This window comes from Eubalaena glacialis, chromosome 2 (assembly GCF_028564815.1).
Source record: "Eubalaena glacialis isolate mEubGla1 chromosome 2, mEubGla1.1.hap2.+ XY, whole genome shotgun sequence".
NCBI lineage: Eukaryota > Metazoa > Chordata > Mammalia > Artiodactyla > Balaenidae > Eubalaena > Eubalaena glacialis.
This window is the reverse complement of record NC_083717.1, coordinates 101,941,610-101,964,901: the sequence shown is the minus strand read 5'-3', so window position 1 is coordinate 101,964,901 and position 23,292 is coordinate 101,941,610. Positions and strand designations below refer to the sequence as shown.

General features: G+C 40.0%; 1 protein-coding gene across 1 annotated transcript in view; it reads right to left on the bottom strand.

Annotated features, from left to right (window-relative positions):
• Positions 1 to 12,171, bottom strand: part of CEP152 (centrosomal protein 152) — a 98,803-nt gene extending 86,632 nt beyond the window's left edge. The window contains exon 1 of the mRNA XM_061182159.1: positions 12,085 to 12,171. Coding sequence (XP_061038142.1) covers positions 12,085 to 12,171 — 87 coding nt within the window. The remainder of the gene's footprint in view (positions 1 to 12,084) is intronic.
• Between the last annotated feature and the right edge of the window lie 11,121 nt (positions 12,172 to 23,292).

Below are 23,292 nucleotides of genomic sequence, written 5' to 3'. Positions count from 1 at the left end.
GCAACCTAGGTGTCCATCATCGGATGAATGGATAAAGAAGATGTGGCACATATATACAATGGAATATTACTCAGCCATAAAAAGAAATGAAATGGAGGTGTTTGTAATGAGGTGGATGGAGTTAGAGTCTGTCATACAGAGTGAAGTAAGTCAGAAAGAGAAAAACAAATACAGTATGCTAACACATATATATGGAATCTAAGGGAAAAAAAAAAAAAAAAAAAAGAGGTCATGAAGAACCTAGTGGCAAGATGGGAATAAAGACACAGACCTACTAGAGAATGGACTTGAGGATATGGGGAGGGGGAGGGGTGAGATGTGACAGGGTGAGAGAGTGTCATGGACATATATACACTACCAAATGTAAAATAGATAACTAGTGAGAAGCAGCCGCATAGCACAGGGAGATCAGCTCGGTGCTTTGTGACCACCTAGAGGGGTGGGATAGGGAGGGTGGGAGGGAGGGAGATGCAAGAGGGAAGAGATATGGCAACATATGTATATGTGTAACTGATTCACTTTGTTGTAAAGCAGAAGCTAGCACACCATTGTAAAGCAATTATACTTCAATAAAGATGTTTAAAAAAAAAAAAAAAAAATGTTTCCAGAAGTAACATCAAACAAGGCAGTTAAAAGTGGAAGAAAGGCTATGCAATGGAAAGCCTAACCTCTAAAATACACGATTCCAAGCTCAATTGAGCTTATTATTCTACTAGAGAAGTACTGATATAAAAACTAAGAGGGACTCAAATCAGTATTCCCAGGTGCAAGTGTCTGTCTGCCATCTGCTACTCAAACCGCTTACCTTTCTACTCAAGATCATTTTCCAGGCTTCAAATAATATCGTCACTCAATGGAGGATCATCAGCAAGTATTATCTTGATAAGCACAGATTACTAAGTACTTCTGCCCCAAACCACCAGCTCCAAAATACATACTTACATACATAATTTTACTATCTAGAGCCAAGCAATAACCCCAGAGCTACTTCTGGTGACACTGCAGAAAGTACAGGTACGCACCAGCAAACTATGAGATCCCAAGTGATACTCAACCTTAAACTGTGGCTTTACCAGTAACTTTGAAGCTTACAGCAACTGCAATGACAACAACAACTATATGTCTGTAATATTCAATGATGAAATTGCAAAGTATAGTAACTTTAGGTGAAAAATATCTTGCAAAATCATATTGTTACATTATGAATGAGTTAATGAAAAAACTTTTCAAGTCCTCTTCTCTGGGCCAGCTTTACAAGTAAAAGTTTGCCTAGAGTACTTTGGATGAGGTCTACTTAGTAGTTGTCCTTCTTGCTACATCAGCAGTTCTCAAAGTAACGTGCTCCAAGAAGTTGTGAGGAAAATGAGTGATATGAATATTAATTACTATGATACTATATCTCCATGGTATTCTCAGCCTTCCTCACCTGCACCCTAATCTGCTCTGTTTACTATGGAGGAGATGGAGTTTCCGGTGAAACACTGGGTGAGGCTGTGGGTTATGCATTTCTTTGCTATGCCTTGGAACACAGTGGTCAAATTTTTACCAATAGACCATTTAGAACTGTAGCGATTTCGAAATGATTATAGTGCCTTACTTTTCTGCAAAATTCTTGGAGGTTTTTTCAAAATATGGGTCTATCTGTAGTGGTCTGTGGCTTGAGATTCCACTGGTCTAAATGTCCTCTGAATATTGAATCACTTTACTAAATCCTTTCCCTTTCCGAAGATTAAATGCATTCTCCATTTACTCTTCAGTGCAAACAATGGAGGGAATAGAAATGGAAAAGTCCAGATCATCACTGCAGAGCTGCTAATTAGGATGGCATGGAGGTTGGAATTTGACTATGGCTTATTCACTGACTTATGGGCAAGTGTGGACAACACCCCAGCTGATCACAAAGCATCCAAATCGAACAGTTTGGTAAAGCATATTGTATTAGCAACTGGCCATTCACACTAGACGGTCAAAATCAGGTTTATTCTGCCATTTACAGAGAGGGGATCTCACAAATCCTTAGCAGGGTAGCCTATGAGTCAGATACGGCCTGCTTGGCCAGCTCTACAGCACATCCTGTGATGCAAGCATTCCACCTACATAAATGAATTAAATACAAAGCGATTCATTAAGTAGAGAAAGCAATGTGTATTAGCCTACTACTAACACTCTAATCCACCTGGCAATCCGAAAGCTACCAACCAGGCAGGCATGAAAAGACCATTCTTTTCTTTAACCACTTAAGGCTGTAAACTATTCTGTTATCGTAGGGTCAGGGAGATTGAGGAAGTGGAAAAGGCTTCTGGATATGAAAACGAACTTAGGTGTGATCAGCCAATTTATTATTTTAACTTGCATTGACAAAATATACATACAGCTGAATTTTTATGAATAGTTCTGAATTTTATTGCTGAAACTCTCTAACCTCTGATCTCACTCCTCCCCTTGTAGCAATTTTTTTTAAAAAGGTAAAAGTACTTTTTACTAACATGAAACAATTTTTATTAATATGACCCATAATCATCACATTAGAGTCAAGTTAGCTAAATATTCTCTTCTTCCACTCTGCTAGAAACACTCATTCTTAGATACTTCACCTCTTAAGAGCACCTTTTACTCTGGAAATTCCGTACCCTACCCCAGCACATAATCTACCAAGAAGTGATCCCACTGGCTATTTTCCATAGCAGCGAGTCCCAGCCCGCTCTGGCACCAGGGACCGGTTTTGTGGAAGACAATTTTTCCATGGAGCGGGTGGTGGCGGGGGAGTGGTTCAGGCGGTAATGTGGGTGATGGGGAGCGATGGGGAACGGCAGATGAAGCTTCACCTGCTGGCCCACTGCTCACCTCCTGCTGTGCGGCCCGGTTCCTAACAGGCCGTGGACCAGTACCAGTCCGCAGCCTGGGGATTGGGGACCCCTGTTCTATATCATCTAGAATTTACTGCCTCCTTAACTAATACCCCCTTTAAAACTTTCACCACACAACACACCTGGCAGTACGTTCTCTCTAATACCCTACCCATCTTTTCCAATGAAAAAAATCACCTGTCAGATTATTTTTTCTCCTTCTTTAAAAACTACTATAGTAACTACTTAAACTGATCCTCTTAAAAATCCCAGTAGCTAAATTCCAGAGAACTACCCAAAAGCCATCAAGGTCGTGAAAACCTCATGCTGTGAGTTCACAAAGTAACAGAAAATCCTCACCCCCCACCCTTGCCACCAACAATTGTTGGTGAAGGCCCCTGTCAAAATCCAGAAACCCTGGAAAGGGTCACAAACTCCAGTGCCCTCAGTGACTTGGCAGAGAATTTACAAGAGTGAAGCTGGCAGGTCCAAGTGCACAAGCCCATGTGGGGGTGGGGGGGGTAGGGGGGGTGGTAGGGACTGTGGCCAGCTGGGACGGGAGAGAGACTGCCCAGCTCCAGCCCACTTGCTGCCATGTGCAGACACACGCCACATGTGGCCCGGGCTTATGATGTTTCAAGACAGGTCAGAACTCTGGATTACTATATGAAATTTTCTAATCTTTAAATATAGATTCAATTTTTTAAAAACACTGTGCAACCAAACAATACATGTCTATGGACAAAATCCACTCAGATGCCAGCTTTTTGTCTCTACCCTAACTCTACTGTCAGCCACGTGGGCAACTGACCCTATTCTTCGCTTCCTATTAATACAAATGGTCCATGGTGACTCTTAAAAAGAATTACTTTACATATTAGAAAATGGATCATATGATGGAAGCAAACTAAGTGTGCATCGACAGATGAATGGATAAAGATGTGATGTACGTACACAATGGAATATTCCTCAGCCATAAAAAAGAATGAAATAATGCCATTTGCAACAACATGGATGGACCTAGAGATTATCATACTAAGTGAAGTAAGTCAGACAGAGAAAGACAAATATCATGACATCACTTATATGTGGAATCTAGAAAAATGATACAAAGGAACTTATTTACAAAACAGAAATAGACTCATGGACATAGAAAACAAACTTATGGGAGGAGGAACCAAGATGGCGGAGTAGAAGGACGTGCTCTCACTCCCTCTTGCGGGAACACCAAAATCACAACTAGCTGCTGGACAAACAACGGCATGAAGACACTGGAACTCACCAAAAAAGATACCCCACATCCAAAGACAAAGAAGAAGCCACAATGAGACGGTAGGAGGGGCACAATCACACTAAAATCAAATCCCATAACTGGTGGGTGGGTGACTCACAGACTGGAGAACACTTATACCACAGAAATCCACTCACTGGAGTGAAGGTTCTGAGCCCCACGTCAGGCTTCCCAACCTGGGGGTCCGGCAACGGGAGGAGAAATTCCTAGAGAATCAGACTTTGAAGCCTAGTGGGAATTGATTGCAGGACTTCGACAGGACAGGGGGAAACAGAGACTCCACTCTTGGAGGGCACACACAAAGTAGTGTGCGCATCGGGACCTAGGGGAAGGAGCAGTGACCCCGGGGGAGACTGAACCAGACCTACCTACTAGTGTTGGAGGGCCTCCTGCAGAGGGGGGGGTGGCTCTGTTTCACCATGGGGAAAAGGACACTGGCAGCAGAAGTTCTGGGAAGTACTCCTTGGCGTGACCCCTCCCAGAGTCTGTCATTAGCCCCACCAAAGAGCCCAGGTAGGCTCCAGTGTTGGGTTGCCTCAGGCCAAACAACCAACAGGGAGGGAACCCAGCCCCACCCATCAACAGTCAAGTGGATTAAACTTTTACTGAGCTCTGCACACCACAGCAACAGTCAGCTCTACCCACCACCAGTCCCTCCCATCAAGCCTCTTAGATAGCCTCATCCACCAGAGGGCAGACAGCAGAAGCAAGAAGAACTACAATCCTGCAGCCTGTGGAACAAAAACCACATTCACAGAAAGATAGATAAGATGAAAGGGCAGAGGGCTATATACCAGATGAAGGAACAAGATAAAACCCCAGAAAAACAACTAAATGAAGTGGAGATAGGCAACCTTCCAGAAAAAGAATTCAGAATAATGATAGTGAAGATGATCAAGGACCTCAGAAAAAGAAAGGAGGCAAAGATCTAGAAGATGCAAGAAATGTTTAACAAAGACCTAGAAAAATTAAAGAACAAACAAACAGAGATGAACAATACAATAACTGAAATGAAAACTACACTAGAAGGAATCAATAGCAGAATAACTGAGGCAGAAAACGGATAAGGGACCTGGAAGACAGAATGGTGGAATTCACTGCTGCGGAACAGACTAAAGAAAAAAGAATGAGAAGAAATGAAGACAGCCTAAGAGACCTCTGGGACAACATTAAATGCAACAACATTCACATTATAGGGGCCCCAGAAGGAGAGGAGAGAGAGAAAGGACCAGAGAAAATATTTGAAGAGATTATAGTCGAAAACTTCCCTAACATGGGAAAGGAAATAGCCACCCAAGTCCAGGAAGCACAGAGAGACCCAAACAGGATAAACCCAAGGAGAAACACGCCGAGACACATAGTAATCAAATTGGCAAAAATTAAAGACAAAGAAAAATTATTGAAAGCAGAAAGGGAAAAACGACAAATAACATACAAGGGAACTCCCAAAGGTTAACAGCTGATTTCTCAACAGAAACTCTACAAGCCAGAAGGGAGTGGCATGATATACTTAAAGTGATGAAAGGGAAGAACCTACAACCAAGATTACTGTACCCGGCAAGGATCTCATTCAGATTCGATGGAGAAATCAAAAGCTTTACAGACAAGCGAAAGGTAAGAGAATTCAGCACCACCAAACCAGCTCTACAACAAATGCTAAAGGAACTTCTCTAAGTGGGAAACACAAGAGAAGAAAAGGACCTACAAAAACAAATCTAACACAATTAAGAAAATGGTCACAGGAACATACATATCAATAATTACCTTAAAGGTGAATGGATTAAATGCTCCAGCCAAAAGACACAGGCTTGCTGAATGGATACAAAAACAAGACCCATACATATGCTGTCGACAAGAGACCCACTTCAGACCTAGGGACACATACAGACTGAAAGTGAGGGGATGGAAAAAGATAGTCCATGCAAATGGAAATCAAAAGAAAGCTGGAGTAGCTATACTCATATCAGATAAAATAGACTTTAAAATAAAGAATGTTACAAGAGACAAGGAAGGACACTACATAATGATCAAGGGATCAATCCAAGAAGAAGATATAACAATTATAAATATATATGCACCCAACATAGGAGCACCTCAATACATAAGGCAACTGCTAACAGCTATAAAAGAGGAAATCGGCAGTAACACAATAATAGTGGGGGACTTTAACAGCTCACTTACACCAATGGACAGATCACCCAAAATGAAAATACGTAAGGAAACAGAAGCTTTAAATGACACAATAGACCAGATAGATTTAATTGATATTTATAGGACATTCCATCCAAAAACAGCAGATTACACTTCCTTCTCAAGTGCGCACAGAACATTCTCCAGGATAGATCACATCTTGGGTCACAAATCAAGCCTCAGTAAATTTAAGAAAATTGAAATCATATCAAGCATCTTTTCTGACCACAACGCTATGAGATTAGAAATCAATTACAGGAAAAAAAACCGTAAAAAACACAAACACATGGAGGCAAAACAATACGTTACTAAATAACCAAGAGATCACTGAAGAAATCAAAGAGGAAATCAAAAAATACCTAGAGACAAATGACAACGAAAACAGGATGACCCAAAACCTATGGGATGCAGCAAAAGCAGTTCTAAGAGAGAAGTTTATAGCTATACAAGCCCACCTCAAGAAACAAAAAAATCTCAAGTAAACAATCTAACCTTACACCTAAAGGAATTAGAGAAAGAAGAACAAACAAAACCCAAAGTTAGCAGAAGGAAAGAAATCATAAAGATCAGAGCAGAAATAAATGAAATAGAAACAAAGAAAACAATAGCAAAGATCAATAAAACTAAAAGCTGGTTCTTTGAGAAGATAAACAAAATTGATAAACCATTAGCCAGACTCATCAAGAAAAAGAGGGAGAGGACTCAAATCAATAAAATTGGAAATGAAAGAGGAGAAGTTACAACAGACACTGCAGAAATATAAAGCATCCTAAGAGACTACTACAAGCAACTCTATGCTAATAAAATGGACAACCTGGAAGAAATGGACAAATTCTTAGAAAGGTATAACCTTCCAAGACTGAACCAGGAAGAAATAGAAAATATATACAGACCAATCACAAGCACTGAAATTGAAACTGTGATTAAAAATCTTCCAACAAACAAGAGCCCAGGACCAGATGGCTTCACAGGTGAATTCTATCAAACATTTAGAGAAGAGCTAACACCCATCCTTCTCAAACTCTTCCAAAAAATTGCAGAGGAAGGAAAACTCCCAAACTCATTCTATGAGGCCACCATCACCCTGATACCAAAACCAGACAAAGATACTATAAAAAAAAGAAAATTACAGACCAATATCACTGACGAATATAGATGCAAAAATCCTCAACAAAATACTAGCAAACAGAATCCAACAACACATTAAAAGGATCATACACCACGATCAAGTGGAATTTATCCCAGGGATGCAAGTATTCTTCAATATATGCAAATCAATCAATGTGATACACCATATTAACAAATTGAAGAATAAAAACCATATGATCATCTCAATAGATGCAGAAAAAGCTTTTGACAAAATTCAACACCCATTTATGATAAAAACTCTCCAGAAAGTGGACATAGAGGGAACCTACCTCAACATAATAAAGGCCATATATGACAAACCCACAGCAAACATCATTCTCAATGGTGAAAAACTGAAAGCATTTCCTCTAAGATCAGGAACAAGACAAGGATGTCCACTCTCACAACTATTATTCAACATAGTTTTGGAAGTCCTAGTCACGGCAATCAGAGAAGAAAAAGAAATAAAAGGAATACAAATAGGAAAACAAGAAGTAAAACTGTCACTGTTTGCAGATGACATGATACTATACAGAGAGAATCCTAAAAACGCCACCAGAAAACTACTAGAGCTAATCAATGAATTTGGTAAAGTTACAGGATACGAAATTAATGCACAGAAATCTCTTGCATTCCTATACACTAATGATGAAAAATCTGAAAGAGAAATTATGGAAACACTCCTATTTACCACTGCAACAAAAAGAATAAAATACCTAGGAATAAACCTACCTAAGGAGACAAAAGACCTGTATGCAGAAAACTATAAGACACTGATGAAAGAAATTAAAGATGATACCAACAGATGGAGAGATATACCATGTTCTTGGATTGGAAGAATCAATATTGTGAAAATGACTATACTCCCCAAAGCAATCTACAGATTCAATGCAATCCCTATCAAATTACCAATGGCATTTTTTACAGAACTAGAACAAATCATTTTAAAATTTGTATGGAGACACAAAAGACCCCGAATAGCCAAAGAAGTCTTGAGGGAAAAAAACGGAGCTGGAGGAATCAGACTCCCTGACTTCAGAATATACTACAAAGCTACAGTAATCAAGACAATATGGTTCTGGCACAAAAACAGAAACATAGATCAATGGAACAAGATAGAAAGCCCAGAGACAAACCCACACACCTATGGTCAACTAATCTATGACAAAGGAGGCAAAGATATACAATGGAGAAAAGACAGTCTCTTCAATAAGTGGTGCTGGGAAAACTGGACAGTTACACGTAAAAGAATGAAATTAGAACACTCCCTAACACCATACACAAAAATAAACTCAAAATGGATTGGAGACCTAAATGTAAGACCGGACACTATAAAACTCTTAGAGGAAAACATAGGAAGAACACTCTTTGACATAAATCACAGCAAGATCTTTTTTGATCCACCTCCTAGAGTAATGGAAATAAAAACAAGAATAAACAAATGGGACCTAATGAAACTTCAAAGTTTTTGTACAGCAAAGGAAACCATAAACAAGACAAAAAGAGATCCCTCAGAATGGGAGAACATATTTGCAAATGAATCAACGGACAAAGGATTAATCTCCAAAATATATAAACAGCTCATGCAGCTCAATATTAAAGAAACAAACAACCCAATCCAAAAATGGCCAGAAGACCTAAATAGACATTTCTCCAAAGAAGACATACAGATGGCCAAGAAGCACATGAAAAGCTGCTCAACATCACTAATTATTAGAGAAATGCAAATCAAAACTACAATGAGGTATCATCTCACACCAGTTAGAATGGGCATCATCAGAAAATCTACAAACAACAATTGCTGGAGAGGGTGCGGAGAAAAGGGAACCCTCTTGCACTGTGGGTGGGAATGTAAATTGATACAGCCACTATGGAGAACAGTATGGAGGTTCCTTAAAAAACTAAAAATAGAATTTCCATATGATCCAGCAATCCCACTACTGGGCATATACCCAGAGAAAACCATAATTCAAAAAGACACATGCACCCCAATGTTCATTGCAACACTATTTACAATAGCCAGTTCATGGAAGCAACCTAAATGCCCATCGACAGACGAATGGATAAAGAAGTTGTGGTACATATATACAGTGGAATATTACTCAGCCATAAAAAGGAATGAAATTGAGTCATTTGTTGAGACGTGGATGGACCTAAGGACTGTCATACAGAGTGAAGTAAGTCAGAAAGAGAAAAACAAATATCGTATATTAACGCATGTATGTGGAACGTAGAAAAATGGTACAGATGAACCGGTTTGCAGGGCAGGAGTTGAGACACAGATTTAGAGAACAAACGTAAGGACACCAAGGGGGGAAAACCACAGTGGGGTGGAGGTGGTGGTGTGCTGAATTGGGCGATTGGGATTGACATGTATACACTGATGTGTATAAAATTGATGACTAATAAGAACCTGCAGTATAAAAAAACAAACAAACAAAAAAAACAACTAATACTAAACTTTCTTTGGGTTATTTGTATGGAAATACGTTAATATAAATGTTTCAGACATTACATGAAACTTCTAAAAATCTTATATGTTCTGGTATAATGTTATAAGTCATAATCCTAGTTATTACTTTAAAATGTATATCTCAGAAATAACTAAATTTCTTTGTCCATTGCATTATTATGAACTTTCATCAAATCTTTAACCGTGGTCATTTTTTAGTCTTTTGTCATTTTCAGACAGTTCTGGCTGTACTCTGATGCTTTTGCAAATATGTTCCTATAAAAGGGTTTCATCTTCAAGGAATTCATGGAAAAGACTCTGACAAGTACAGGTTTCTGGTAACTGACTATACTGCTGAACTGAATGAATAAGCATTTTCAGAACTCTAATGGAAAACTGATGAACTCATAAAAGTGCTAACAAAAGACCAAGATGAAAAAAAAAATTAATTACATGGGACTGAGTGAACTGATGAGGATGATTATAATTTTTGTGACTTTCTGTTTGAATAAAAAAAAAAAATCCCACAAGGACTCAGAGGCAAAAAATATACAAATCAATTTTCACTGCAAAGTAAAGGAGCTGTTACAGTGGAGGATTACTGGACTGAATGTCAATATTATGACATAGTATGAGTGTGTTTTGTGTTTTGTAATTGCAATCATTGTTGCTTTTGTTGTGGTCATCCATTTACAATGCTTGGTGTCAATCTATTTATCTCTTGTAAAAGTAAAATACAGTGTGTGTGGGGGGGGGGGGGAAACAAGAAGTCACCCAGAATTGGCCTAAAAATAGAAAAGAAAGAAAAGAAAGAAAAGAAAGAAAGAAAGAAAGAAAACAAACTTATGGTTACCAAAGGGGAAAGGGGGGAGGGATAAATTAGGAGTTTGGGATTAACACATACACACTACTATATAAAATCGATAACCAACAAGGACCTACTGTATAACACAGGGAACTATACTCAATATCTTGTAATAACCTATAATGGAAAAGAATCTAAAAAAGAATATATATATATAACTGAATCACTTTGCTGTACAACTGAAATGAACACAACATTGTAAGTCAACTATATTTCAATAAAAAATTTAAAAAACACCTGTAAAAAAAAAATGGGTCATAGCAACATTCAGTACAAAAGAAGCCTGTTATTGCAGTCAATCAAGAAATCTGACTCAAACTAAAAACAATCATAACAAGCAAGTTGATTCCCACCAGCTGCTACTATTACTACTGGGCCAAGGATTTCGTTACTTACACACACACACACACACACACACACACACACACACAAATAATATGATCTCCTCCTCTTACTCCTTTTCTCCTGTAATCTCGTCGCACAACACAGCATTCAGGAAGATCTTTCAAATAAATATACTGTCAGATATCACTTCCCTGCTTAAAATCCTCCACTGGCTTCCCACTGCCCCTAGGATAAAATACAAACACCCTCCCTTGACACGCCGTGACCGGGCCCAGACCACCTCTTCCCCGCCTCCACCACTCACCCCTTGCTCACACAGTCCCAATACCACAGCCTTCTGGCTGTTTCACAGATATGCAGGGTCTGCTGCCTACTTCCAGGCTTTACGCTGGTTGTGTCCGAGCCTAGGGCATCCTTCCCGGGCTTCTGTGCGGCTGCTCCTTTCTCATGAGTCAAGGCTCAGCTCAAACATTTCCTCCTCCGAGAGGCCTTCCCTCACCAGTTCCTGGCTGGTTGCCTTAATATCACTCTACCCTGTCTCCCTGTTATCTGTCAGTGCTAAATCAGCCCTCACACAGATTGCTTTACTCGCTTGTGTGCTTGCTCACCGGCGGCCTCCACGTGGACGCAGGCTACCCGAAGCAAGGGAACCTGCTGGGCTCGCCCACGCAAGTAGGCCTCTGCCCCAAGACCGACCGCTACCTCCTAAATCAAAAGCGCTTCAGCAACCTAACCATCTTTCTAGGGCATCGTACACAGTTATGGTTCATTCTTGTCCAAAAGAAGGAAGCATTCCACTCATCTACCTTTCAAAAGTCCAAATGCTGATCAAGTTTTGGGACTTGGGGAAAAAACAACAAAAAAAAAAGAACCATAATCCTTCAAAATGACACAAAATAATGTAATTTTGGTCAGGATATAAAATTGTTTAAGATTGGGTTTAGAATTCTTTTTCTGAATAACTTACCTCTTTCTCCCTTTCATAGTCTTCTTTGTCATATTCTTCGTCTTCATTTTGCGTCTGCAGTGCCACACTGCCGAAGTCTAGTGACATGGTCCTCCTGTGGGAACAGAAAGATGTTTGGTTTCTAAATAGCCCAGAAAATCTCCCCAGACCAAACTACATAAGAGATGCCATACACAAAAAGACAGGAGCAGCTGGGGAGAAGATATATGTAACTCATGTATGACAAATGGTTAGTATTCCAACTATAAAGAGAGTTCTTACAAATTAATCATGATTCACAGAAAATAGCTGTTATGACAGAAATTCATGAAAATGAAAAAATGCCCAAAGCTAATAAACCTACAACTAGACCTTTCTAGTCGTCTGGAAAGAATAACTCAAACAGTAAGATTTTTGTCCACACACAAAAATAAGATAATAATAATGAACCAGAAATATGCCAAAACATACTAATTTTAAGAATACGCTCAAAGTTTCTAATTTGATGTATTAAAGATGGCACAGGTAGCATCCTCCACAACTTGCTTCATCTTCTGAATATCACAAATCCAAATGTCGTGTTTTTCAGAAAGAGAGCCACTAAATCCTGAGTTAATGATTGCTCCCCAAAAAACATTTACAATCCAGTAAACTCCACAGAGCACACAACAAAAATATGTGTTAGGACGTTCCTGGTGGTGCAGTGGTTAAGAATCTGCCTGCCAATGCAGGGGACACAAGTTCAAGCCCTGGTCCAGGAAGATCCCACATGCTGCTAAACAACTAAGCCCATGCGCCACAACTACTGAGCCTGTGCTCTAGAGCCCACAAGCCACAACTACTGAGCCTGCGTGCCACAACTACTGAAGCCCGTGCTCCGCAACAAGAGAAGCCATCACAATGAGAAGCCCGCGCACCACAACGAAGAGTAGCTCCCGCTCGCTGCAACTAGAGAAAGCCCGCACACAGTAATGAAGACCCAACGCAGCCAAAAATAAATTTAAAAAAATATATATATGTATATGTGTTAAATGTCCTGCTCTTAAGCTTGATAAAATCAAGTTCTAGCAAAAAATACTCAGGAAAAACAGAAATGAAGGATGTGAAGCTATGACACTGTCCCAAAGCAGCAGCAAGACTTCCCTGGAGAATGGTCACTGCTGTGGCAGAAGCAGCAGCAGGAAATGGGGTTTCAAGTACTTACGGTCAAAAGACTGCTGATGATTTGAATTATACTTAGGGATCGTGACACTACACAGAAACTACCCAGAATTTCAAAACTCTGAACAATCCTGACAAAAAAGTAGGCAAGCATCATCAATTACACGGCCTAATGCTGTCCTCTATTCAGTCCACTCTTGTGCATGCCAATGAAATGCACTTTGATGTGAGGCTGGGCCACAGATCATACACTCACTTTTCAGGCTCTAAAATGTCATTAAACTGGAAGTGAAATGAGAAGCATAGACCTGGCAATCCAAACATATTTTACCATAAAGAACTTAGCTCCCTCGTGTTGACAGTAGAGGACTAAGATCACAAACTTTTATGTAAGCCAATAGCTCTATAGCAAAAGATATTCCACTTCATCAGCTCTAAGGTGCCCTTGATGGTATGACACAGTTCCGTCTGTACCACTAAGAAAAAGATGTGGCCAATTAAATCATGACACATCATTAACTTTAAAATGCAGCCTCTTTGTAGATGTTAAAATGTGAAAAGAAGGGAGCTCCCGGGCGGTCCAGTGGTTAGAACTTGGCGCTTTCACTGCCGTGACCTGGGTTCAATCCCTGGTTGGGGAATTAAGATCCTGCAAGCCACACGGAGCGGCAAAAAAAACAAAAGTGAAAAGAAAATGTGCACATTATAATATATGAACTATGGTATTACAGATTAACACAAATATGAATTTCGATGCTGAAAATCCCCATAAGTTTTAGTTTTTTTTACAAGGACTGTTTCTCAGCCAAACTCTAATTTGCAGTCCACCTTCTTTAACCCTCCCCTCTCTGGTCCCTACACCCAACCCATCCCTTTCAATTCTATGAATTCAGACTCCTCACATCAACTAAACCCTTCCAGCCTCTGCTTCTTAGACCAGACCTCCTCCTTTCTGTTCTTGTGCCAGGGCTACATGGAGGAAGGGACACACGCACTCCTTCACTGAGAGGTAAAATATAGAGACTTGGGGACTTTAAACCTTGTCTCCACCCAGCAGCTACAAGCAACCTCTTGTATACCAGCATAAGATGGATACCTGAATATGGTAAAGAGCCTACAATGTAGCTGAAATGGTGAGGGAAAAACAGTAACACAAGCTCATGTCTCTAGGGTTTTTTCACTACTTCAGGTGAACATCAAGTCTATAGAATCTATAGATTATGAAAATACAAGCCCATGTAAATGCTGGCTCCTTAAAAGAAATGCAGTTAAGCTGGACCTTAAAGACATCCCTGAATTCTCCAGGCAGAAATAATCTTTCCTGATTCTAATTCTTATGGTATTTTCCACCTTTCCCTGAATTTTATAGTTAAAGCCAGAATAGGGAATTTGGGTTAATTTCCCTTTTATTAAGTAAAAGGAGGGACGGTTTTTTTTTCCCCAACACTTCACCAATCTGCCATCAATTCCTGTTGAATACTGAAAAAGAACATTAAGATTTACAAGAGCTTATTGCTAAATAGTTATTTTAAATAAAGAACTACTTTTTCTCAGATAGAAAATAATGAATTCTACAAGGTATTTTCATTTTTTTTAATAAAGTCTAGTTTTCTCTTTTTTTCTTTTTTTGGCTGCACAGCACGCAGGATCTTAGTTCCCAGACCAGGGATTGAAGCCAGGCCCTTAGCAGTGAAAGTGCAGAGTCTTAACCACTGGACCGCCAGGGAATTCCCTATTTTCATTTTTAAGTGAAGAAAATGTAAAAGACAAAACTATATCTTTGTTTTGAATGGCATTTTAAATCCAAACCGTGTCATTAAAGAAGAAATCTGAAAATATCTGAAAGAACAAAATCTCTCTCCACTGGGAGGAAAAGGTACAAATTAGCTTTCCTTCTGAAAAGTGCAAACTACCAGAGATCATAAGAAATTATTTTAGGCATTAAGGGAAATTTGATAAACTTACTGTGGCTTAAAAAACAAAGAGACTAAAAAGGTAATTAGTATTTAACTAAAATTTTTTTAAAAAGCTAATGCTTTTCTTCTGCTTATTAATCACTACTGATTACTGCTATCAGAGACTTTACTATAATATTCAGAACAATAAAAGAGGCTGCTTAAATTAAAAAAAAAAAAAAACCAGCAAGATAATAAACCCAGAAGCCATAAAGGAAAAACTTGACGGAAACTTAAACATACACACATACAAAAAGAAACTGTATATGGCAAAAACCATCATTAGCAAGTCAAATATTATGTATAAAAAGAAAATATCATCAAAGGGTAAAATAATAATGAGAAAGAGACTTGCAAAACGCAAGAGAAAGTCCCAATATACAATTCTCACAAAGAAATGAGAAAAAGACAACTTAATTTAAAATGGGCAACTGATACATTTCATTAAAAAAAAAAGAAATGCAAATGCTCAACGAACTTGAAAACATGCTTAATCTCACAAAGAATTCAAAGTGCCATTTAAACAATGAAATATGATTTTCAACCACTAAATTAAAAAAAAATCCATGATAACAGCTAGTGGTGGCTATTTTTTTTTTAATTAATTTATTTTATTTATTTTTGGCTGCATTGGGTCTTTGCTGCTGCACGTGGGCTTTTCTCTAGTTGCAGCGAGCAGGGGCTACTCTTCGTTATGGTGCGCGGGCTTATTGCTGTGGCTTCTTTTGTTGCGGAGCACGGGTTCTAGGCACATGGGCTTCAGTAGTTGTGGCACACAGGCTCAGTAGTTGTGGCTCGTGGGCTCTAGAGCGCAGGCTCAGTAGTTGTGGCACAGGGGCTTAGTTGCTCCGCGACGTGTGGGATCTTCCCGGACCAGGGGTCGACCCCGTGTCTCCTGCATTGGCAGCCGGATTCTTAACCACTTAGCCACCAGGGAAGCCCTAGCGGTGGCTATTTTATAGGAAACAGGCATCCTCATGAATTGCTGATGAAAGTATGAATTGGGAAAACCATCTTGAGAACTATCAATATTAATAATATTGAAAAAGAACATTTGCCCTAGTAAAAGTACTTTTGAATAAATTTGGCAATACTGTGTCACTAATAAAAATAATGAAATATCTCTCTATATATTGACTATTTAAAAAATCAAGATGCAGAATAAGTGTACAGTATGCTTTTTTTTTAATAGCAAGATGGTTAATACTTTCTTCCTAGATAGATAACTTTTTCTGAACCTATTTACAAGGCTATGTTCTGTCATATGTCCCACTCATTACTCATTTTGTTGTCCCTGGTTATGTTTTCTTTGCCCTCCTTGCAATGAGAAAGACCAATGTGTGTTTAATTGGACAAAACATTAGAAAGCAAAAGTAGCATTGTTTTTGCCTCATCTAATAGCCTATAAGCACTCTGGGGGCAGAATTAAAATGTATCTCCCCCACACTTTGCACACAACCAATATTTGTTGAATGAATATAATACATTCATGTTGCTCTATACAGATTCATTATTTCAATAAAGATTTTACTGAGCACCTACTGTGGGCCAGGTTATAGCCTAGATGTATCTAAGACATGCTACCAGCCATGGGAAGCTTACAGTCCCTTAGGGAAACAATGATATGAATTAATAGTTAAATGATACCTTGTAATACATTCTGTAATAGAGGAAAGTACAAAGTACAAATTAATTATGCTAAGAAGAAAAGGCTGAAAGAAGTTTCACAGAAAGACTTTAGAAATAGATCTTAAAGGACACAATATGGCTGTTAAGTGGTTAAGAATGAGGGCACTCATTCAGACAACCTGGACTCAGTTCTGGCTCTCCTGCTTAACAGCTATGCAAACTTGCACAACTGTTTCCATTTACTCATTAATAAAATGGGGGTAAAAAACAGTACCTACGTCAAAGATTGGTTACGAGGATTCACAAGATTAATGTACATGAAGCGCTTAGCACTGTGTACCAATCAATACATCTTAGTTTTGTTTTTATCATGACATGTTACTCATGAATAGAAGTCTGCCAGCTACAAAAGAGGTTAAAGGAATAAACAGCATTCAGTATATCTGAGAAAAAGTGAATATGCAGTGTGTGGGAAACTTTCCTTCAAATACTGCAATCATTACTGGGATGAAAATGCCACTTTCTTCAAGATGCCCTCCCCCCATGAAATTAGTCATTCTTTGGCACTTTCAGGCTATATTTCTTATACTTTTCTTATAGCTTCAATTTCAGCCTCTCATTTAGTTGAGTGCATTCACATCTAGGAGGTGCATATAAATTGTCATGCATTGTGAAGGATATGGCGAAATTCAGCTTAAATCACACTCAAGTTCATGACTGTAAGATAGAAAAGGTTAAGTGCCACAAAAGGGTCTTTAAGTGCCCTGAGAGTTAGGAAATTCTACTTACTTGCTTACATGTTAGCTTCCTTTCTAGAATGGAAATAGCCAGAGCACACTAGCCTGTTTCAGACTTGCAATACCAGGCTTAGGAAGCCTATTTATTCATTCAACAATTACTTGCCAAGCACTGTTCAAGATTACAAAGTTCATCAGATTTGGTGAAGGGAAAGAAACACACATAAAAACAAAGGATGACAATAATCTGTGATCAGTGCTAGTGACAGTAGCTTGGACAAATACATTCAGGGTGCCCAGAGGATGCAGCAAGTAGGCAACCACAGGTTGAATGAAGATAAACCCAAAGCCTTACCAAGGAACTCCGTTAGGCGTCGACTATGGCACAGCAAACAGGTACTTCGAGACCCAAGCTGCACGGAGCCCAGGAGGCCTGGGGCTGCTGGCTTGGGCTGCCAGCGTCACATGCACTCGGTCAACACACGAGTACAGAGCACCCACTGTGAGCCTGGCACGGCGCCAGGGTGACCACGGCGGGGGTCCCCAGGGTCGGGTCTCAGCGCTACCCTAGCAGCCTGGAGGAGGCGAGGAGGGCTTCCCAGACGTCACTTCTAAGTAGGATCTTGGGGTCTGGATGAGACTTCAAAGTCAAAGGCGGAGCCCCGCCACCTGCAAGCAGTCCACCACCGCGGGATTTGGGGAGGGGACGGGTCAGTCCTCCGGGAAACCTCAGCCAGAATCCCAAGGACCCCGCACCTCCTCCTATCCCAGCCACAAGCCCAGCCAAGAAGCGAAACTCACCAGAGGCCACGGACGCTGTCACCGCGGAGACACCCTAGCTCCCGCCGAAAGCCAACTTCTAGCAAACCCCTCACCCGGGCTCTAACCCGCTAGCTCCTTCCTAGTCACAACTGAACCCACGGAGCCCCGAGGCCATTGAGGAGCAGCCGACTCCTTCAATCGCTGGTTAGAAGCGGGCCTGGTGGGCGGGGCCATGCCGGCTTGGGGCAGGGCGTAGAGGCGGAAGTCTCCGCCTTTCTCAAGCTAGGTTGAGAAGTCCGCCTGCAGTTGCAAATACTCTACGGCTGTTTAAAAGCGGGCGCCAGAGGTGGCGGGAAGTTCCTCCTGTGTGCCCATTGGTGGATCCATGAGCCAATTACGAAAGGGTTGACTCTAGAGGGGGCGGGCCTATCGGTTGCATAGAGACGCCCAAGCACCTGGCCTCCTGCCCTTTCCTAGAATGAACCGGTTTTGCCCGAACTCCTTGCCCCTCCCCTCACCCCCTATTGCAGTGACTCGTGCCCCCTGCGCTCTCCACTCCAAAATCCCAGTTCTCAGCTGCAGCACACAGAATCCCTCACTTTCCCCAACGAACCCACCTTGGAGGTTTTTGTATTTGCCCTTCTGATTCTCTAAGGTGCCTGCTTCCCCATCACCTTAACAGCCTTAGAGGTCGTTTCACTTTGTCTTCTTGCTTACTAGGTCCCGCCTTGTTTGAAAGTGTTTCTTTAATTACTGATGAGATGGCACATTCTCTACATGTTTATTCACTACTTGAATTTCCTCGAGTGCGAATGTTCCTGTCACTCTGGTGTATGTTAACCTGTCCTTTAGGACAGAGCTGCCCAGTCTGCGGTAAAGCCAATTATTGTATCTACCTTCCTGGGGTAAAATGGTTCCAGTGAATATCAAGGAGTTGGTAGTAGTAGGTTCACAGATCCTTTTAACCCTTTCCCATATATACTAGTATGGAGTAAAAGGGTTGTTAAAGGTTGTTCACAATCTGGCTAGCTTTCATTTGCTACCTCACCATCCCACCCCTACACTGACCCCTATGACCCCATCCACTAAGCATAAGGGTCTGGCACACATTAGGTACTCAATCCATAGCAACAGATGAGTGAAATCTCTGACCCAGCTGCCCGTGGTTCCCAGAGTGCTTTTGTTTTGCTCAAGCTATTCCTTTCACCTGTATTGATTGCCCCACTTAACTTCCCCAGCTACTCAGTCTTCAAGATAGATGAGCACCTCCTCTGAAGCCTTTCATGACACACACCTCCCTCCCTTGGTAGAAATGATCTTCCCCCCTTTGGACACAGTGTACATATCTTATTATAATCCTTGTTATCTACTATAGAACTAGTTGCTGTGTGAATGTTTCACTCAGTCCAACGTCAATATCTTAAGGCACTTACTTTGCTTTGTGGCCCCTGGTAGGCACTCAAAACAAACTTGATAAAGGAGTAAATGAATGAACGAACAAATAAAATGAAAGCTCTTTGTGCCAGAAAAAGCAAATAAAAGGCATTCAGGTAAATGGCAGTTGTTGAAATCTGAGCCAAGGTGTCTGTTAGTGAGAATTGGGCTTATGGGCTTTCCACATCTCACTGCAGCCCATCAGCAAGCTGCGTGTAGTGTCCTGTGCTAAGGGTTAAGATGAAATGCTACAGCAAGAATGCTAAATGATCCCTGCCCACAAACGACTGTTTATTAGAGAGATGAAAGAAAAAAAAAAAAAAGATGTTAAGGCAGGAAAGCACATGAGGAGACAGTGTTTATAATCCCTTACATAGTGCTTTAGACGTTGGTAAGTTTTTTCACAGACACTAGCTCACTTTTCCTCACAACAACCCTGTGAGGGGCTAGTACAGGTATTAGGATCCTATTTTACAGTGTAAGAAACTGATGAAAATAATAATAATAATAATAATAAAGTGTCCAAGGTTACACAGTTAATGTGAGACAGAGACAGAATTTTGAACCCAGCCCCTTTATCTCTAAATCCAGAGCTCATCACTATATATAAAATATAAGTGAGACTTAAGCACCAAAGTCACAAAAAAAAAATAGAATAAATCAAAATAAAAAATAAATCAGAGCCCCTTACCGTTTTTAAAAATGGATTTGAGTGGAGTTGTGGACATATTATAATCAATGAAATTTTCTTGACTGCCTATCGTGTTTAATTCCTGGTCTAGGTGCTTGATATATAAAGTGAGAGGCAGGACCCCTGCCAGCGAGGCACCCACACTCTGAGGTGCAAGATGCTTACATAAAAAGAGAAATGATAACACACAAAAAAGTAGTTTACTACATGCAATATGAGTAGATAGTAATAATTCTGGGGAAAAGTGAACACGTAAGGAAGGATCTCTCAGGGAAAGTTCCTGGAAGAAGAGGAAGAGTCAACAGGCAGGTTGATTAGCAAGAGTGATTGCAATATGAGGGGCAGATGAGCAAAAGTAAAGGATTCTTGTATTTAGAGGTAAGACTGGAGAAGTAGGCTGGGACAAGATAGCCAATAGAAGAGCTTGAAGCCTGGAGAGATGGGAAAGGCATGCTACAGAGGTAAGGTATGGTAACGCACAAGGAATGAACTTACATCCAGAGAAACACAAGCACACAGAGGCATCCTGAGGTAATAAAGACAAATGCGGAAAAAGAGAGAAAAACTGCCAAAGACGTTGAATGCTGGAAAGATTATTTGTAGAATGTTGGGTCAATGTTTATTCTGCATTTTTGACACATCTGTGAGCTGGGAGGGGCTATCTCTACCAGACTCATTTACATTTCAAGGGGAAATGCCTGTTGTTGAGATGTGGTCCTTCCCATTCAGATCATTTATAAAGGTGCAGCTAAGCCCTCATTCCTTCCTTTTCCTACCTTCTCTTTGGTGTCAGAGCTATCAGGTCAAAGCAATGCCATCCTGTAATAAGGACTGCTATCCTCAAAAAAGCACTGAACTTAAAGAAGATCTGAGTTCAAGTTCCAGCTCTCCTACCTACTAGCTTTTGTCCACAATTTATTTAATCCTTCTGTGGAGCAAAATCTTATTTGAAAATAGGAGTGATAATAACTGCTTTGCAGGATTGTAAAAAGGATGAAATAAGATTGTGTTAAAGAGCTTTAAAAATGTAGAAACACTATTTAACAGTGTTATTTGAGGAATATCAAACCATTATTTCTTGTATAGTCAATAGTATTTTTTGAGCATCTACTTTGTACCAAGCACCGTTCTAGGGGCTTAATATTGACATGTGGGTCAAAATGCCTTCCCTGATTAAGCTACTTATCACAGAATCTACACCTGCCCTCATCCACTATGACCTCACCATCACCTCCCCACCACTGCAAGACCTGGCCATACCTGATTGGGTCAAAGGTGAGCACCAGACCCAAGCTGAGCCAATCATATTCCCTTCCCAGATAACAGAAATGACTCCATGAAACTGGGTCAAGTGGTAACCCTACAGAAGCAGATTTTTATTACATTTTCTGTATTTTATGGGAAATATGCTCCTTCCATAGCTGTGTCAAGTATATGGTGGAACATAGACTGATGATCATGAACTTCTGCCACTCAGAGCCATGGATCTGCCTGGTTCCTGTGCTTTATGAAGCCTGACAGTTCATCTTTTCCTTGGTTCTGTGACAATCTGAACTTTAAAACATCTTTTTACTTGAGTAAGCTTGTAAGGGTTGAATAGCGTTCCCCCAAATTTCATGTCCACCCGGAACTCAGAATGTGACTTTATTTGGAAATAGAGTCTTTGCAAATGTAATTAGTTAATATGAGGTCATATTGGATGAGGACGGGCCCTAAATCTAATGACTGGTGTCCTTAAAAGAAGAGGAAAGGACACAGAAAGACACGCAAGGAGAAGACAGCCACGTGGAGACAGAGGAACAAACTGGAGTTACATTGCTACAAGCCAAGGAACATCCAGGGCCACCAGAAACTGGCAAGGGATTCTTCCCTAGAGCATTCTGAGGAAGCATGGTCCTGTCAACTCATTATTTTCAGACTTCTAGCCTCCAGAACTGTGAGAGAATAAAATTCTGCTGTTTTTAGCTAGTTTGTGGCACTTTGTTGAGGCAGCCCTAGGAAATTAATACAGGTGGGTTCCCGTTCTTCGCAACCAAATGTTTATGACTAAGATGCATTTGTGACAGATTATATTTGAAAAGTCTAGACCAGTGATTCTCCAAACATGATCCATGGCCCACTGATGGACCTTAAGGATATTCCTGATGGGTCATTACATGACACAAACACACAAGTCGTTTCTCCAGTTATCATGGGAAAATAACTTGCAATTTTATAGGTTTTTATTTTTACATACAGCTAAGGTTTACCTAATAGGAATCTACCAAGTAAGATGTTAGAGGCTACTAATGTTTAGAATTTGTAAATTAAAATTAGCACATTATTTAAGTTTACCAAGAAGGATTATTCATCATTTCTACGTGCAACATTGTAAAGTTCCTGCTCATGCACACTTGAAGATAATTGAAATTCCCACTTTTGGGAGAGGGATGTTAATAGCACCATTCCCAGGAAGTCATGGTTTTTAAGAGCTGTTATTCCTGCTTCTTAATTATAAACTAGCTTTGCTTGGCACCACTGATATCAATTAAGTTTGTTGTGAGTTTGGTTAACCTAACTGCACGTAGTGTTAACTCTTTAATATATTAATTTACACTTTTCCTATAACTTGACTTTAATATCCAAGTTGAGGTTCAATTTTTGTCACTAGTAATCTATTACTAAAGTCAATTTATAATGCCTCTGAAATTTGCTTATGCTTTACTGAAATGTGTTGCCTATTAATATATTCTATTTAAATAACTAACAATATATTATCAAGGCAAGTGATAAAATTACTCATTTTTTGAAAAATGTATAGGGCAGTATTTTGGAATATAAAATCATAGGAACAGTATAATATTCCTCCCCTAAAAGTAAG